Source organism: Apis florea, unplaced genomic scaffold, assembly GCF_048593485.1.
Source record: "Apis florea isolate Af1SG1 unplaced genomic scaffold, ASM4859348v1 contig_3081_pilon, whole genome shotgun sequence".
In the NCBI taxonomy this organism is placed as follows: Eukaryota; Metazoa; Arthropoda; class Insecta; order Hymenoptera; family Apidae; genus Apis; species Apis florea.
The window spans coordinates 3993166-4011368 of NW_028256703.1; the positions used below are offsets into that span (position 1 = coordinate 3993166).

The 18203-nt window shown below is 44.4% G+C and overlaps 1 protein-coding gene and 1 long non-coding RNA gene across 4 annotated transcripts; one reads left to right on the forward strand and one right to left on the reverse strand.

Annotated features, from left to right (window-relative positions):
- Positions 1-589: 589 nt before the first annotated feature.
- LOC100863656 (brefeldin A-inhibited guanine nucleotide-exchange protein 3) lies at positions 590-17892 on the reverse strand. 3 transcript variants are annotated; one of them, XM_086908844.1, is made up of 22 exons: positions 17734-17892; positions 17348-17481; positions 16862-16996; positions 16607-16772; positions 16306-16435; positions 15941-16210; positions 15071-15304; positions 13300-13527; positions 12815-13191; positions 12541-12725; positions 12279-12441; positions 11900-12208; positions 11589-11811; positions 11300-11479; positions 10767-11175; positions 10421-10633; positions 9474-10347; positions 9246-9378; positions 8078-8306; positions 4818-5047; positions 3035-4703; positions 590-2905 (listed from the first exon to the last, which is right to left on the reverse strand). In XM_086908844.1, the coding sequence occupies exons 1-22, from the start codon at positions 17816-17818 to the stop codon at positions 2762-2764; spliced, it is 6720 nt and encodes a 2239-aa protein (XP_086764970.1). In that variant the 5' UTR covers positions 17819-17892; the 3' UTR covers positions 590-2761. The 3 variants fall into 3 exon arrangements, with proteins under 3 accessions (XP_086764970.1, XP_086764968.1, XP_086764967.1); XM_086908842.1 differs by having other exon boundaries at positions 12541-12713; positions 15941-16225; XM_086908841.1 differs by having other exon boundaries at positions 15941-16225.
- On the forward strand, positions 7268-8059 carry LOC147657542 (uncharacterized). Its single transcript, XR_015292260.1, has 2 exons — positions 7268-7594; positions 7787-8059. It is a non-coding gene; the product is annotated as an uncharacterized LOC147657542 (long non-coding RNA).
- Positions 17893-18203: the final 311 nt, after the last annotated feature.

Below are 18203 nucleotides of genomic sequence, written 5' to 3' on the forward strand. Positions count from 1 at the left end.
ACGCGGTTTCCTTTTTTCCTTCTCTCTCTCTCTTTTTTTTCTTTCTTTTCTTTTTTCCACAGACGATACAGGAGTAAAGTTGAAATACGGGGTAAAAAGAGAGAGAGGGGATAAAAAGAAAAGAAAAAGATGAAGAGAAGAGAATCCATGGACGGACTTTCACCGGAGGAACGAGCGTCGCCGTCTTCCTGCGCTCGTCGTCGTCAGAGGCTCTGTCAGAGGCTGCACGCTTTCCACCGACTTGTCTCCGCTTCCTCCTCGCTGATGTTTACTGCCTGTTGGAATGGGACGGGAATAAAAGCATGGAATAAGCCGAGGCGACCGTCGCTCGTAAGCTTCCCTCTTTACGAGGATGACTCGACCGCAGACAAGACTCTCCCGCCCTTTCCAAAGCCCGTTAAAACGAACTGAAATGCGCTTGGCCGACGCAGCAAATCGTCGACACCTTTGATACTTCTACTTCAGGTTCGTCCTCTTTCGCTCGCCCAACCAAGTTTCAAATCGGAACTTTGAGAATCGAGTTGTGGCAAGGAATTTTTCTAATATGAGCATAGAGAAAGGGTTCCCTCGTAAAATTACGCACGTTCAATCGAATTAGTAGTACAATTTTATTAACTCGAAATAATCGAACGTTTCACGCTCGTACATCTCTTACTTCGTCTATCGCGTTTACGCCGATTTCGATTAAAAATATTATTACCTTATTACCTTACTATTTACCTCGTCCGTTACATTTTCCTTCCGCCTCTCGTTTTACGGAGAATATTCTCGGCCGAATGGATGAATGAATTTCTTTCTTTCTTTTTTTTTTTTTTTAACTTTATTTATTTTTTTTTCTCGTGTGTTATTTTCTCGAAAGAATAAGGAAAAGAGAACAAAGAAGAACGAAAGAAGACGGAAAAAGGGTCTACGTAGGCACGTTTTATTATCAATTAGTAACTCTCCGCACTTTTTTTCTTTTCTTCCTTTCTTTTTTTTTTTTTTTTTATTTTTCCTCTTTTTTTTTCCCTTTTCGTTTAAACGATCCAATTAAACGCTCAACAACAATACTTACAGCACCGATCGAATCTTGGGTTCAAAATTTGAAAATTGGACCGATTTTATACAAACAATCGACAATCATTATTCCCCTTTCGTCTCCTTCTACTTACAAACGATATACAAAATATACGTGTAATATATGTATATATGTATATATATATATATATCGAAGCGAAAAACGAAACTAAAAAAGAAAAAAGAAAAAAAAAAATCATTTGCTAGTCGTCGGCTAAACATCGTCGGGGAAAACGATAGAAATCAACGATAAAAAAAAAAGTCTATCTAGCTCGTCCGGTTTATATTCGCGTCAACAATGGACGTGGCCAGTTGCGCAAGACGTGCGTACTATTTACAGTAAAATATAATATGTCGTGCTCTTTTTTCCTTCCCTGTCCCCCCTCATTCGCATTCGAAATTCGTTCGGCAAAAAGCTCTCTGAATTTCTCTCTTCGTCGAAGAACGAACGTTTTTCTTTTTTTTTTCTTTCTTTCTTTCTTTCTTTATCCTATCCTAGACAAATTATTTCTTCTCCAATCTTTAACTCTTATCTCGCTAATCTCTTCTCTTCCGTCTATATTAGCGTGTAACATTTGCGATCCTCGAGGGAATCGGAGAAAAAATGTTTTTAAACATTTGGAAAATTGGAAGAAAGAAATCGAGAAGGTAAACGCGTGATTCCTCTTTCTCGTGCTTCAAGACTCTTCTACAAGAGTTTCTAGAGTTTCTTATTTCCGGAAAAATCGCTCCTCCTCCGTAAACTTTCTTTCTCATTTTCTCAAATTTTCAAGGAGAGAAATAAAAGAAGGCGAATAAATATAGGCGGATGAATAAACTTGGAGGATGATGATATATATACGGTGGAAAATGTCGAAGAATGTGGGGCCAGGCAATCTTTCGTGGCGAAACGTATCGAAGTCGCTGGTCGCGACTCGTGCGTTGTTCCAACCGATGGAAGCAAACCCATCCGACTGTGGACCGCAAACTACAGTTAAGCGCGAAGAGCATAAAATGAGAATCGAGAAGATGTGCGTGCAGAGTGTGGATCGTAAATAAAATCCTTGTCTCTCCGTGTCGACGAGTCTGAGCGCGCGACAAACTAGAGATAGGCGAGGCTCCCTTCGAACTTTGTCGCTCCCTTTCTTCTTCGAAACGAGTCGTTTCTCGCCTGCATTTCAAATCCTGTTGTTTCGTTGATCCTGCGAATTAATGCCAACACGGTTCTCTTGGTATCTCTCCTTCTTTTCAATCCTTCCCTTCAATCCTCCCGAGAGAAAGAATAGAATAGACGAGGAAAGTGGCTTTTGCAATTTGTAATATCTCTCCAATTATTCTTTTGGAAATTGTTCGATAATCGTGGAACGATGGAACGGTAAGGAATACGATTTCGTAGGATAGGAAATGCGATTAAAATCATTCAGCGATTCTTCTGGAAGAAAAAAAAAAAAAAACCGTTTCGAGATTATCGATCGTCCGTCACATGTTAGTAGACTTTGAAAAGTATCCAAACCAAAACCGATTACGCTCCTCGAACACTCCTCGATCGACACGTACGAGCCTTCTTCGACTTCTTACACTTTTTATACGCCGTTTCTTCTTTTTCTCTGTTCGATTACCACTTATAAGAAGAGTTTCTCTTTTCTTTCTTTCTTTTTTTTTTTTTTTTTTTTTTTCATAAAGTATCATGAAAATACATCTGTTCCCAGATGTATCGAAGCTGTTCCTAATTGCTGGTCAATCCGTAGAGCACGGCGATTCGATGGAAAAGGGTGGACAATCGTTGCTTCAGAACCTGATCGACCGCGTAACGCGTAAGCACTCGTACGCCGCTTACGAAAACAGGAAGCAGCGGGACCAGTTGCTCGTCCTGTGAAAAATATACTTTATATCGTGAATCGTGAACCGCATTTCATAGATAAGATAAAAAAAAACTTTTTCTCGCTCGCTGGAAAAAGAAATGTATATATATATATAAAGAGAAAGAACAACGACTTACGGACAAGGCGAGAGTCCAATCCAACACGGTGCTCAACATCTCGGCCCATGCGCCCCTGTGCGCCTCGCTGTCTTTGAACACGTTGCTCCTCCTGCGGGACGACGATCCGTCCGCTGTTCGACTCGACACTTCCTCGGTCTCGAAATCCTCTTCCTCGCTCTTCCGCAAGAACGGATTCGTCCTGAATCCCCGTTTGCTCCGCTCGTAATCGCGCAACAGCTCGTCCATGTTGTCGAATATCTCGGGCAAATCGTCCTCCTCCCCCTGCTCCCCCTCCCCGAGAACGATCCTCGAGGAGGGAACGTTTCTCGGGGAGAGATCGTTGGACGATCCCGAGACGGTGGATCCGTTTTCCTCCGTTTTCCTCAGCTCCATCACCGACCTGCAACGCGGGTTCGCGCTCGAACCGAATCGAGCGCGCCTCTCCTCCTCGTCGTCGCGCTCGGCCTCGATCGGCTCGAGGAACCTCAGGCAAGCGTCGCTCCTCCTCCTCTCCAACCTCGAGCCGCGGAACTCGTCGTAAGTCACGCCACCTCCGTTCGTCGCCTTCAACTCGAGTAGCGAGGAATCGAAGGCGAAGGAGTCGGCCGACTCGGTCCTCCTCGAGGAGGACAACGGGCCCAGCTTGTAGTACAAGTTGTCCCGTGGATTGATGAGCCGCAGGGAAGCGGGTGTCGCCGAGTCGTATTTCCCCGTGTCTATGTAACCCTCGCTCGAGGTGCCGCCCGATCTGTCCGGGTACACGGCCGCCTTCTCCGTGACCGAGCCAAGCCTCGACAGAGGCCTCGAGTCGTCGGTTTCCGGCTCGGATTGGGGCCCAGAATCGGTCGAGTATTCGACCGCGAGATCGGACAATCTGAACGGTCTCGGATCGTCCTCGCATTCCGGCCCGAGCTCCTCCAATCCGCTCTCGTCGTCCAGGTTCGGGTTGTAGCTCTCGATGTCCTCTTGCTCCTCTTCCTCTTCCTCGTCCTCCTCCTCTTCTTCGTCCCGATCCTGGTCGATGGTCCGACTCCCTTGGAAGTGTTCCTCCGACTGGAGGAATTGGACGGGGGCAGGGGTGGGAGGGATGAGAAGGGGTCGGGTGTCGGTGATGGGCTCCTTGGCGGTGATCTCTGGAAAATCGTCCGGTTGCGCGACGAGCAGGAATATCCTCCTCTCCGAGAAACTGTCCACCTTGGTGTGCCTCCCGTCCTCGTCCAACACCACCTCCACGTAGCTCTCGCAGAGCTCCTGGAACGTGGTCCTCAATTGTCTCAGGTGTTTCGACAATTTGCGCAGGTTGGGATCTTTTTTCGATTGATTTCGGTGCTCCTCCTCCCCTCCTCCCTCGTCGGGGGACGCGGTGAGAATGGTCTTGACGGTGTCCAAGGTGGCGCGCGCCTCCTCTATCTCGTGCAGGCAGAGCTCGAACAGGGTTACGATTTTAATGGTCCACGCGACACCCGCTTGACGGTAGAGGTTCGCCGGTTGGGGCAGGTTGGCCACCTTCTGGACCAGGAACTTGAGGCCGGGGCGGCAGTCGAACTTCAACGCGGTCGCGTAGGAGAGATCCAGGGCCGAGAGGAAGATGTCGACGTGGTGGTTGGTCAGGTAGGGCAGATAACCCGGCACCATTGATTTCGACGACGTCGACGCGGCCGATTGGGGGGGTATCACGTTGGACAAGCTGAAATACGGAGGAGAGAGAGGGGGGGGGGATAGATAGAAGATAGAGTTTGCAGGGATTGTTCGTTTCTTCGAAGAAAGAAAGAAAGACGGATGGAGTGGTGGATCTGCTTACCTGGGGAAGGAAGAATCGGGCCCCTGCAAGAGAACGCTGGCGATGCAATGGAGAAGCATCTGGTGGACGAGGAGGCCGACGACCAACGCTCTGAGCTGTACTCTAACGATATAAAGATCGGGATTGAGCGTGGTGCCAATCGAGGGCGGGTAGAGAAGGAAAACGTAGGATCTGTCGTCGGGTCGTCTCGAACAATTGTCTTCGCCGCGTTGTTCCTCCATGAGGAACACCTGAAGACAACAACACGTTCCTTCAAATCTCTCTCCTCTCCTCTCCTCGTCGGTGAATTTTCATCGCACGATTCTTCGTAGATCCTCGACACGTATTTTTTTTTTCTTTCTTTCTTTTTTTTATATTATTCTCTCTCTTTCGAATTGAAACGAGTTTATTTATACGACGAATAATAATAATAATAATAATAATGATAACGATGATAATAATAATTTTCGCCCGATTTCTTTCTCTCTCTCTCTCTCTCTTTTGTTTTATGCGTCGATTCGAGAAGCTACAAAAGCAATCGTGCGCGATGTCTGAAAAATTGTTGCAAATGATATCGTCGTGATGTACGTACGTATGTATGCATGTATGTATGTATACATGTGTATGTATGCGACTAGAGAAAAGATGGACGGAGCAGCACTGTTATATTTCTCTCTTTTTTCTTTTTTTTTTTTTTTTTTTCTGATGAATAAATCGCAAGATCGTCGCACGTGGTGGTTCTAGCTTGCTTCGACCTGACGACGTGATTCGATTAATTCGGTCAGTCGGTAAACGTGTGTGCATTCTACGAAAGCTGCAGCTTCTAGAATAGGTGTCGTATATCTCATCACGTACATATTATGTGACAGTGAAATTCTAGCCATGGACTCAAGCCATGGATTTTAATGGTGATATACGCAAGACCGTGCCAAGTTAAATTTAAATGATATCTCGGCCAACGACGGGGTCCTTCCTTGTTTTCGTTAAATTTGATCTTTGTCGATCGAATATGATCATCCTTCGATGATGATGATGATGATGATGATGATGATCTTTCCGATAGAAAAAAAAAAAAAAAAAAAAGAAGAAAACAAAAAGATAAATAGGAATCTAATCATCGAAGAATCGAAGAAAAGCGATAAATTTCAAAGGGGTTCCGTTTCGATGGGAAGGAAAAGGACCTCGTCGAAGATGTTCGTGCCTTCTAACAGCGAGTGCAAACATCTAAACGAGATGATCGATGACAAATCGTGTCGCTTCACCGTCGACAGGCATACTTTGATTCTTTTCCTCTATTTTTTTTCCCTCGTATATATATGTGTATAGATATGTGTGTGTGTGTGTGTGTGTGTGTGTGTTGTGTGTGTGTGTGTATGTGATTTTCATCGCGCAGGCCGATGAAGGAATAAAAGGGTGCAATATAAGAACACGCAGTAAGAGCGAATGATAAAAGCATTCTGTATTTGACACATTCTGCATCGAACACATTCGAGCGGTACAAAAATACATTAAAACCACGAACGTGTTGACAAATGAACGCAGTCCCGTCAAAGAGTACAAAGATTTTTCCATCGTTCTTTCTTTCTCGCCTGACTTTTTCTTTTCTTTTTTCTTTTTTCTTTTTTTTTTTTTTTTTTTCCCCTTAACGAACATCTATATAGCAACTTTGCACAGTGGCATAGAATTCGAGATTTTAAAAAACGGTTTAAAACTTTTTTCTTTTTCTTTTTTCTTTTCCACTCTCTATCTCGTCTCTCGTCCTCTCGATCGCGTTGCGATTTATTTATTTTGAAACGAGTTGCACGCGCTCGATAAAGATATATACATAATATATATATATATAAGATAACGGTCCCATATGGCACGAGGCTTTCTAATTCTACGCCACCGTGTGTGCGATCAGCCATTCAGATGCTAGCTCAAACATGTCACGCAAAAGCGCACGATTCACGAGGCACGTCGATTGCAAAAAAAAAAAAAAAATATAGAAAAATCTGCGATCTAGAATAAAAATATCTACGATCCCGCAATGTCGCGCGAGGAATAATACTTTTCTTTCTTTCTTTGTTTTTCCGTTTTCGTTTAAGGAACTATATAAGAGCTTTTATAAGGCATGTAGAAAAGCTGCGGTTTACTGTGAATCTCGAATCGCGAAGAAACGTGGCTCGAAAGCAGGCCTGTCGACAACGACCACGTGTCATAATGTTTCTTTTCCATATATTCTTTCTCTCGAATAAAACCGCGATGAATCGATAATTATTGCGAATCGAAAACTCTCTCTCTCTCTCTCTCTCTCTTTCTTTCTCGCTTTCTCTCTCTCTCTCTCTCGTTCTCTCTCTCTCCCCCTCTCTTTCTCCAATTAGAAAAATTTTTGTTCTTTTAAAATCGGTCGACAGAAGAAGAATCGATGCGATTACATTCGTTTGTCTGTTTGCTCTTTTGCTTATTTCTTTTTTCCCCTCTCTCTTTCTATCTCTCTCTCTCTCTCTCTCTATTTTTTCTCTCTTCGGAGATAGATTCATTTTTTTTTTTTTTTTTTTTTTTTTCTTAAAATCCATGACGTGAGTTACCGTGGGCGGCTAAAGCCAATGGGGGCCCGTGTTCGACGTAGTGTTAGTGTAATCGAGGGGTGTCGTGTGCTGCCTACAACCAACGGAGTAGGAGGTAGTGTGCTGGTCGATCAGTGTCGTCTCAATGGTCATCGAATCCTGGAAAGGTGTCGTCGGCAGTGACGCCGCATTCTGTCTCTTGATGGCGGACAATACCTCGCGCAGCTGGCTCACCTGAGAGCAAGTCAGGTCAGGAGGGCACCACGTGTCTCTCTCTCTCTCTCTCTCTCTCTCTCTCTCCCTCTCTCTCTCACACTCATACACACACACAGGAAATCCTCGCCGATATATACGATATATTTTCTATGCGTTAACACTCTCTCGCTCGAAATGAATACATATACATATATATATATATAAAATATATAATCAAATACGTAGGAAAACAAACAGCCAATTCGCGGGATTGGATTAAAAGTAAAAAGGATAAAGCGACAAAGAATTTTGGACGGGTTGGAGGAAGAAGAAAAAGGAGGAGAAACGAGATTACAAAGGGAGAGGGATCAACGAATCGATTCGAACGAACGCGGTCGGCCGAGCAAGTTCGAGTTGCGAGTATGAGGGCACAGAGAAGCACAACGAACGTCAAACAGCCATAGTATATATAATAATAATAATAATAATAATAATAATAATCGTGATATCACGATCAAACAAGAGAGACGAACATACCTGGGCGGCGAGTTGTCGCAGCCTTTCCGACTCCTCCACCGTCGCATCCCGCCTAGCCGCAACCTTGACCTGTGCAACGTCCCCGTAAAACGACTCGGATCTCGGCGAGAAAGCCATGGTCAGCTGGTGCAACTCTTGCAGGGAATTCGAACAGGCGCGGTAACAAGCGACTCCGCACACCTCCCATTGTTCTGGGGTGAGGAGGGGGCCGCTGCTCACCAGGACGTGCCTGCGCAAAACCAAATCGCGTGGCGTCGCCCGCCCTTAAGAAAAGAATATATCCGTACGCGGCCGAATATATTTATACGCGTCGATTGTAATGGAAAAATGGGAGGAAAGGATGGATCGAGAGAAAAAAAAAAAAAAGGAAATGGGTTGGCAGGCAAGAGAATGGTGGGTGCCACTCTAAGATTTCAGATCGGGATCCCGTTGGTCGTTCAGCCTATGCCAGCCTATCTGCCCGCGAACCTGTCCCGTTTTTAAACTCCGCGCACGCCTGTACATCGATACTCGCCGATCGACCCCGGCCCGGGATTGAATTACACACGCGGCCGTCCATGTGTGTGCGCGCCGTGCAGTTTAATATGGAGAAAACGGACGAGAAAACGGGGCCCGCGCGGGCCGAAGTCGGAGGAGGAGGAGGAGGACGGAGGACGGAGGCCGAGATGCAGGCGGCTCCGTGCGAGTCGCTCGGCACGACGACGCTCCTCGGGGGTGTCGAGTGTCGGTGGCTACCTTATCCCACCGGACAGCCTGTCAAGCTTCGTTATCATCTTACACGCACGCTACGCCCGTGCACGACCAATAATATATATATATATATATATCTAAACCTCCGTCGATGGACATTCCAACGTTACCTCCGCGTTATGATTCACCTTTTCTCTCTCTCTATCTGCGAATTTTCGCTCTCTCGATTCCGGAAATTTTTCCTATATTTCTTTCGATTCCTTCCCTTCTCGTCATCCTTCTCCTTTAAGGAGGAGGAGGAGGAGGAGGATGGATTCGCCTTGTTGGCGAATCGGTGATCTTAATTCGATAATGAGTCATCGGTGTTCGAAGAAAGAGAGAGGGCTTTGACTTCGTTAACGGATGCGTTGGAAACTCTGCAAGGAGTTGTCGAACTTTTGCTTCGAGGTGTTGGCACCACTGACTTTCCCTTACTTACCTAATACAGGCGCAACCTAGACGAGCTATGCTCTCGGTGGGTTGGACGACGCATTCGGCCATCACTAGTAACAATTGCTTCAACATCAGGGTCGTGGCCGATAGGTAGGCGTCGTTTCGAACGACGTCCGCTCCTAAAAATTTCGATCCGAATTTATTTCTATATCTACTCGAGGATCTCTTCGAGGCGAGAGCATTTCTTTTCTTTTTCGTTTTTTTCTTCAATCACCTTGCAAGTGCGTCAAGTAATCGACAACGAGATCCGTAGTGAGGCCGCAGCACTGTTTAAAATTAGGCGCAAAATTGTCCCAACCCCTGAATATCTTGGACGTCCTCCTCAACCAATTCTGGACCATGGGCAGAAGCAGATGGTTGACGCAGTACAATCCAAACGTCGGCCCGGGAACGTTTAGAGTGTCTCTCAACAGATGGAACAAGGTCTCCAACGTGTGAGGTTGATAACGTTTCGGGCAGATCATGGTGGCGCTCGCCAAACCCTCGATCAGAATGTACCAGACTCTCAGTATACCGCTCGGCTTGTCCATGCTTTGCAGCGTGGTGATCGCTTGGTGCACGTTGTCCATCAAGACGTCGTGCGGCCTCTCGGGGATCGTTTCCTGCATCGACTCGGCGTGTTTGTCGAATCTGATCAATTCCGAGTTGGGTATCGTCGGGTCGACGTATTGCGGTATGGTCGAGACCTGGATCCTCTGGGCCGAGTGGAAGATGGGGCAGGCCGGCATACCGTACATGGAAGCGAGGATGTCGCTGCAACTGAGAAGATACTTGAGACTCTCGACGCAAAGCCTCATCCGTCGGGATTCGACCGCGTCGATCTGATCCTGCTCGTCCTGGTGGCCGTCCGCGTCGCCGATACCGCGCACGTGCTTCAACAGGCAGAGAATGCAATCTAGCGCCGCGTTTGCGAACACCAACGTGTTGTCCGTGGATAGAAACACCCTGAACACCTCGAGAAGGGGGGCGGACTCGACGGAATCTGAATTACCGACCGAAGCTACGCGTAGCGCGCCGAACAGAGGTCGCCAACCGGATCGTATCTCGGTCCTGTTGGTCTCCACGAACTCGCAGATGCAGCTGACGATCTGGAAGGGATTCGCAACCGCTTTTTTGGATCGATTCGACGAGTTGGACGCGACGGATTCCGCTCGGACTCACTTGATCTTGGACGTCGCTGTCGCAAAGTTCCAGACACAATAGGTTCTCGAAAGGTTTGAACAGCGCCTCGTTGAAGTGGAAGTGGGGTAATTCCATTTGCTCGTTCAACAAAGCCGCCATCGAGTCGTGAATGCATTGTACCGCCTTCTTCGAAATGCCACGATCCTTGTGGCAAGCCGCCTCCATAAAGTGGGGCCCCAGGATACTCCAAACCTGAAAGAATTCCAATTTAATCCTTCTGTTCTCGGGAGAACTCGAAAGGGGAGTCTCGTCTCTCTCTCTCTCTCTCTCTCTCTCGTCTCTATCTCTCTCTCTCCCTCACTCACTTCCTTCCTCTCACTCTCACCCTCATTATATGGATCAGAGGTCTTCCACTCTTCACGCACTTCAACATCACTTCCCCCAATCGAGCCAGAAGAAGCACGTTCATTTCGTTCTCTCTCGGCTTACTCCTTCTCCACCAGAATCTCTTATTGTCTTTGGATCCGTCCGTGGTCTTGAACAACTGGGCTTTGCTCGCCTTGCAGAGCGCGGTCAGGAACAAGCATAACGCTTTAAGGTTCAATTTCAACGCCGCGTTCTCGAACAATCTGTCCACTTGTTGGGATAAAACGCAGATGATCTTTGCCGCGTAGTCGGCGGGAAGGATCCCGTTGAATTGGCCGTCCGCGTTCGACTCTTGAATTATCTCTGGAATCGTGTCCGTGCTAGAATTGTGGGTATACGGACTGGATAGGAAACTATATACGTCCACGCTGAAACGATTTTTAATTTTTTTTTTTCTTTTTTTTTCCTTTTTTTTTTTTTTTTTTTTTTTTTTCGATAATAAATCATTATTACATCCATCGAGCATTAATTTTTTCGCGGATGGCGTTTTACCAAGTTTCTTCCTCTTCGATTATGTTGAAGTTGAGCTTCAATCTGTCCTGACTCCCCGCTTTCGGATCCCCGCTCGTGTTCTCCTTCTTGTCTTTCTTCTGCTGGCTGCTTTTCGGCAACGACGGATTTTGATTTCTCCCGAAGAAATCGTGTTCCAATTTGCTCACGTACAAACAGCACCTTTTGTGAAAAAAAAAAAAAAAAAAAAGAAAACACTCGTGTTGTTGTTGATTCGAGAAGACGGATAAAAAAAAATCGGATCGGATAATAATCGTGAAAACAATCGTACGTGAAAACGTGGGGCCAGCAATCGCTTCCGTGACTTCCGAGCTCTAAACCTTTGCCCAAAAGTACGTCCATGCTCAACGCGTGTGACGTGTGAATATTGGTCGCTCTGTTTTGCAATTTCAACCGTAGAACGTCCTTCGTCCTCGTGATCTTCGAGATAGACTGCTCCGTGCATGCAGCTTTCACCAGCAGGGCAAATATGGAACCGCATCGATTCTGCAGACCTGAATGAAAGAAAGAAAGAAAAGAAATCGGTCAAAAGCATCGGTCGTGATAAAATACGCGATATTTCGTTGGCGCTATATATCCGACCAAGTATATTGCTGAGAATCGCAGCCTTGTGAAGGCCTTCCAATGACAGGATCACGGTGTCTCTCACGCCTCGTCTACCACCGTCTCTGCTGAGAATCCCCTTGTTGTTCTGCTCCTTGGGAGGATTCAACCCGGTTGTCAAAACGGTCATCATACTTCCCCAACAGCACGTCAATACTCTTCTCGACAATTTGGCGCCCGCTTCCGCTTCCGGGGTCGGCTCGCTTCGAGACAACTGAGCTTTCTCCAATCTTATGTAGTCGGACAAAAGCTGCCCGCCTCTCTGACTTCCAGGAATCCCGTCGACATCTTAAACGAGACACCTCTATCGTCAATGAAATCCTTGGACCATGCCGAGAGAATTGGACAATTTGCTTACCGGTTAACACGTTTATCAGGGCGCTGTTCTCCGTGTAGTGTGGATTGTAACCGCACTTTTCGAGCAGATTGCAGGCCAAAACTTGTTGATACAGCTCGGACAACCAGGTCGCCGAGAGATATACCAGAACTCCGGATCCGTGTACCTCCTCTACGAATTGTTCCTAAAAAGAAGAAAAGAAGGAGAAGAAAAAAGAAGAAAAGCGAAAGAAGGCGTAAAAAAAAAAAAAGAAAAGAAAAGGAAAGTCGATCGAGATGGATACCTCGCTTATGGGAACTTGACGATTATCCTCGTGGTAATAATTGATCCTGATCAACTTCAAGTTGAGCAGCAAAGCGGCGTATGTTGCGAGATAAATCCCGTCGGCGTTCATTATAGTGATCAAGGCGCACGAGTCCGTGCTCGTGTCCGTCTGCTCCTGCATCCTCTGTTGGGCTGTGAAAACACCTGTGAAAATTACGGGACAAGTTTCGAGTGGAGGAAAGAGATGATATCTGTACATATCTGGAACAATCTCGTGGTGGCAATGGTCGTACCCTGGCAATATTCCGAGGCGAAGTTCTGCAGAGCCTCGTCCACCTCTATATTGCTTCTCAGCAACAAGACCATCGGTATGAGATCGCTCTTCAACGTCCTCACGAATTTCCTCGCGTTGTGCCTCTCCATGTCCACGTTGCACTCGTCGGCCACCTGACGGCCCACGTGAAGGCATTTCGGCAGTTTCTCCAATCTCAATCTTTCCCTCTCGTTCTCTATCGCGTAGTCGTTGTCCTCCAGGCTGTTCTCCTCTTGGATCTCGTCGGATTCGTTCTGAGGGCCCTCGGTATCCGTCGAGTCCCCATCCTCGGACGGGCCGTGCCCCGACGAGTCGGAATCCGACCCTATCCCCTTTTTCATCAGCTCCAATTGCTCTCTGAAATTAAGTATTTTTACATATTTTTGTGGTAACGATACGATACTCCATCAGTGGTATTTATTTACACTGTTTCCACTTGTTTTCACTCGATCGGTTAAAACTCACCTGTAGGTTTTTGGCAACCGTGCCATACTCTGGTAGGTCAGAGGTCCCTTGTAGTCGCAAGACTCCAAATCCTCGTACAAGCTGTTGATCGTGCACGTGTACGTGTGATTAATGGCCTTCCCCTCGCACAATTCTTGAAGCGCGGAGAGCATCGCGACCACGCACGAGACGCTCGCGTGCAACGTGCTCAAACCGCCGGTCGTCGACTCCTCGATCGAGTCCATCGCTCTGTCGTCAAATCGTTCCCATCAATTCCCTCCTGTCGTTAGCCCTCAAATTAACCCTTTCGCTACTGCGGACGATCATAGTCGCTCCGCATAAGATGCTAGTGAGATACCATGAGATAGGTGACTATAGTCGCTCTGCCATTGACATATTACGATCGATTATAGTCGCTCTGCACAAGATGCTACTGAAATATTACAGACGACTACAATTGCTCTGTGCCATTCAAGTATTACGGCTATAATTGCTCTGCATAAGATGCCACTGAAGTCTTACAGGCGACTATAATTGCTCTGCATAAGATGCCACTGAAGTATTATAGGTGACTATAATTTTGTATCAATGTATATAATATTGACTATAATATGTTCTGCATAAGGTGCCACTGAAGTATTATAGGTGACTATAATTTTGTATCAATATATATAATATTGACTATAATATGTTCTGCATAAGGTGCCACTGAAGTATTATAGGTGACTATAATTTTGTATCAATATATATAATATTGACTATAATATGTTCTGCATAAAGTGCCACTGAAGTATTATAGGTGACTATAATTTTGTATCAATATATATAATATTGACTATAATATGTTCTGCATAAGATGTCACTGAAGTATTATAGACGATTATAATTGTTCTGCATAAAGTGCCACTGAAGTATTACAGACGACTACAATTGCTCTGTATAAGGTGCCACTGAAGTATTACAGGCAACTATAATTGCTCTGCATAAGGTGCCACTGAAGTCTTACAGGCGACTATAATTGCTCTGCATAAGATGCCACTGAAGTATTATAGGTGACTATAATTTTGTATCAATATATATAATATTGACTATAATATGTTCTGCATAAGGTGCTACTGAAGTATTATAGATGACTATAATTTTGTATCAATATATATAATATTGACTATAATATGTTCTGCATAAGGTGCCACTGAAGTATTATAGGTGACTATAATTTTGTATCAATATATATAATATTGACTATAATATGTTCTGCATAAGGTGCTACTGAAGTATTATAGGTGACTATAATTTTGTATCAATATATATATAATATTGATTATAATATGTTCTGCATAAGATGTCACTGAAGTATTATAGACGACTATAATTGCTCTGTGTCACTGAAGTATTATAGATGACTATAATTGTTTTGCATAAAGTGTCACTGAAATATTACAGACGATTATAATTGTTTTGCATAAAGTGCCATTGAATTATTACAGGCAATTATCTTATTTGCATAAGATGCCATTGAGATACCACGGATGACTATAATCGCTCTGCACCGTGTATCGTACGATGTGACAAGCGATTATTGCATTTTCTTTGGAAACGTAGCATCGATATTTTTATGAGCAATTTTTTTTTCAATAAACATCATCGAAGCAACTCGAATTGAAATGAAACGTTGCAGCGGCCGCTGACGATCTTTCTCGAGCATCGTGTGCATTTTTGGTGCAGCGGCGGTTTATTTATATTATGGAGGAAAGTAGCGAAAGGGTTAAAGGATGGATAATTTTTGGCTTACAGTCTCATCAAAGCCATGTCGCTCTGAACGTGGCTGGATTTATCCTCTTCCACCAACAAGGGGCCGGCAAAGTCCACCATTCGGCTCGGGCTTCGTAAAAGTTCCTTCAAAGCTTTCAAAGGTTCTAAGCGTTGCTGGGGCGGAGGATAGAGCAACATCCTGTGGAACACCGATTCTAGGACAGGGCGAAGGGGGCCCACGCATCCTACCAATCGAACCAACTCCGTCCCGATACTGTTGGGAAAAGAAAAAGAGAACAAAGAATCGAATTTTGCAAAATTCGATCGATGACACGGTTTACAATGTTTCACTCTTTGCACTCGTGTTCACAATTAAGAAGGTTATCAATCAACTCGGAATTATTTTTCATATTCGATCGAAACTTAACTTGCCGTTTTAATAGAAAGAATTTGAAAAGTATGCAAATTTTTATCCGCATCTCAACCCTTCGATCGGTGAAAATTTATACAATATGTGTATATATATTTTGATTTTTCAAAATTTTCATAAAATAAGTAAAACTAATTTCTTGGTAAGAACACGTAGGAATGCACAGGAATAAACGCTCCAATATTCCTCTCAAAAACATAAACAAATCTTGTGTTACGATAAAATTTATAAAAAAACTGTGAAAGAGCAAAAAAGTAAAAATGATACAAGTAACATTGAAAAAATTACATTTTATAGTTCTCCATCGCGCAATATCCAACAAAACAATACCCAATATGTAATCTTGGATGTCTGCCATTCGTCGACTATATTTGTGATTTAAAATTATTTTTAAGATTTTTCTTTTTCTACAAATAAATAATCTCGAGAAAAGAAATCAACAGCGACACACGAGTGCAGCTTGGTAAAATCATCGCCCACCTGTAAACAGTCTTTGCCTGGTGACTGTCGAAGCTCAAAGACGTGGCCAAGTATCCGGACCCTCTCCCGATCTCGTTCTCCTTTCCCTCCCTCGAGGTGAAGGTTTTGTCGACCCTTGGCGTGCCCAGGAAAGCGATCAACGCGGGGCAAAACTTTTGCCAGAGAAAGGTGGTGAAATGGCCGTTCGTGTGAATCTTCTGGGGCAGGGACGAGATCAAAGTGTGCAGGCACTCCAACAGGAACACGACCGTGTTCCCGTTCCTTCCGTTGCTGGGACAAGATTTTCTAAAGTTACGTGTACCTTGTTTTTTTTTTTTTTTTTAAGGAAAGACTCATCTCTTACTTCCTCTCTTCTCGATTCTTACTTTTGAGCCTCGTCCAACTTGCTGCAGATGTACTGAAGTATAGGCAGAGCTTCGTTGAAGCAGGAGACGCCTCTCTCCCACAAGTTTTTATTCTTCTTCGCGTTCTCGTCCATCTCCTGGCATTCCTCGTCTGACAAAATTCCCGAATTTTTTTTTTATAAACTTTTAAAACGGCTCGAGCCGAATTTATTCGTTTATTACACGCGAGGCCAAGATTTATCGATCAAACCTTCGTTTCGACGAAATTCCGTGACCGCGGAGTAATAACGGAGAGATAACGAAGAGAAAAGGAATCACCTACCTAGGAACAAGCAAAACGATCGCAACGTTTGACTGGTTGCAGCTTGGGCCGCGGTCCTCACAGCTTGATTCCCGTTTTCGAAAGCCTCGCAGCAGGTAGTGAGAATGGCGATTATTAAACGACCGTTCATTGTCCAATAAGAGGAGCAGGCCACTTGTAACAGAACCTAAAATATAACATCAGAAATATAATTAATTGGTTTGAATTAATTTCGTGGGGAATTTTTTTTGTTATTTCCAATTGAAGAATGCTCACTTTCAGCATGTCCGTCTGCGTGTCGTCCGATTGTGATAACATGGAACTCATCGCGTGCAACATTTGTGCGGGTAGCCAGAGAGAATCGTCTTCTGGCTCGTACGGTGACTGGAATCTGTCATCCCTTAACATTTTCTGAATCCAACGAAACGAATTATATATATGGATAATTTATAGAATAATACGAATCGAAGGGAAAGGTCTTTTTTTTTTTGACGAAATTTCGAATTTGAAAATCGATCGTTCAAGAAAGAGAGAAATAAAACGTAAGAGTATCGATTTTGAGATAGACGCACAGACACGTCGAATCTTTGCAACCTTTAGCGCTTCGATACAACTTGGTCGTCTCGATATCTTTCGTTATCGCGAAGTTCGTTCCCAACAGCGGATGTGTCATTTACATGTACCGCGATATCGAAAAAAGTGGCGCAATATGGGTAGGAAAAAAAGATAGAAAGAAAAAGTAATATTCGATGAAACGCTCACGTGTAATCCCGATAGGCCAAAGGCAACGAATTTGCTCCTCTTCGTTTCCAATGCTAGCTGAAAGGCGTGTAGACATTTTGCTCGCAGCTCGTGGGGTGGATCGCGTAACAATCCTTGCTGTTTGTCCAGGAAGTCTGCAAAGAAAAGGGTAAATTCGGGAAATAAAATATCCTTCGCGATTAATTACGAGTTTCGAGTTGTATTAAATGCAAGTTTCTTATTGTTTCTCAATACGGAACGGAAGAAATTGTAATCGATTCGAATGTAATGGTGGTGGGTGGTGATGTATTAATAATCCAAAGTGTGTACGAAATAGGGACAAGTGTCGAAGTTCAATGGAATAAAAAGCGTGTAAATAATAAGGATAATCTTTTGAATCGACTCACCGTACGCTTCCTGCGCTGATTTCCGCAAATTTTGTAATTTTGCATTGCTCGATTCTCGGACGATCTGCAGCAGGAGATCCTCCATGTCACGGTGGACTAACACGCGACTGATCGATAACGGGAGTGCACGCTTGGCTGTACGCGCGCATCCAGGGCCGTACAAACTGTTTCAGAGTCAAATTTATTTCCCACTTATCGATGATTAAACGGCTATTCGAATTCTCAGTATTTTAACGTGTTAAATTAATAATTCGACGATTGTCAAAATTTACAATTTTTTTTTTTTTTTTTTTGAAAAATAAATTACACTTTGAATTACGCGTGAAATTGTTCGTACAATTATCGAGAAAATATTTTGCGTTTTATAAATGAATCGTGCTTATAGTGCAACACTTACCATCGTCATTTTATAATCTTTTTAAAAAGTTGACATAAAATTTCATATTTTCACGAAATGTAACCTTTTTCAC

Excerpts from the sequence above, each read along its gene's own strand:
- LOC100863656 (XM_086908841.1), bottom strand. The coding sequence starts at position 17,818 with ATGGAGGATCTCCTGCTGCAGATCGTCCGAGAATCGAGCAATGCAAAA. Across the intron at positions 16,226-16,305 it reads AAGTTGGACGAGGCTCAAAA|AAAATCTTGTCCCAGCAACG; the intron begins GTAAGAATCGAG and ends ACGTAACTTTAG. Across the intron at positions 8,307-9,245 it reads CTAGGTTGCGCCTGTATTAG|GCACGTCCTGGTGAGCAGCG; the intron begins GTAAGTAAGGGA and ends GGTTTTGCGCAG.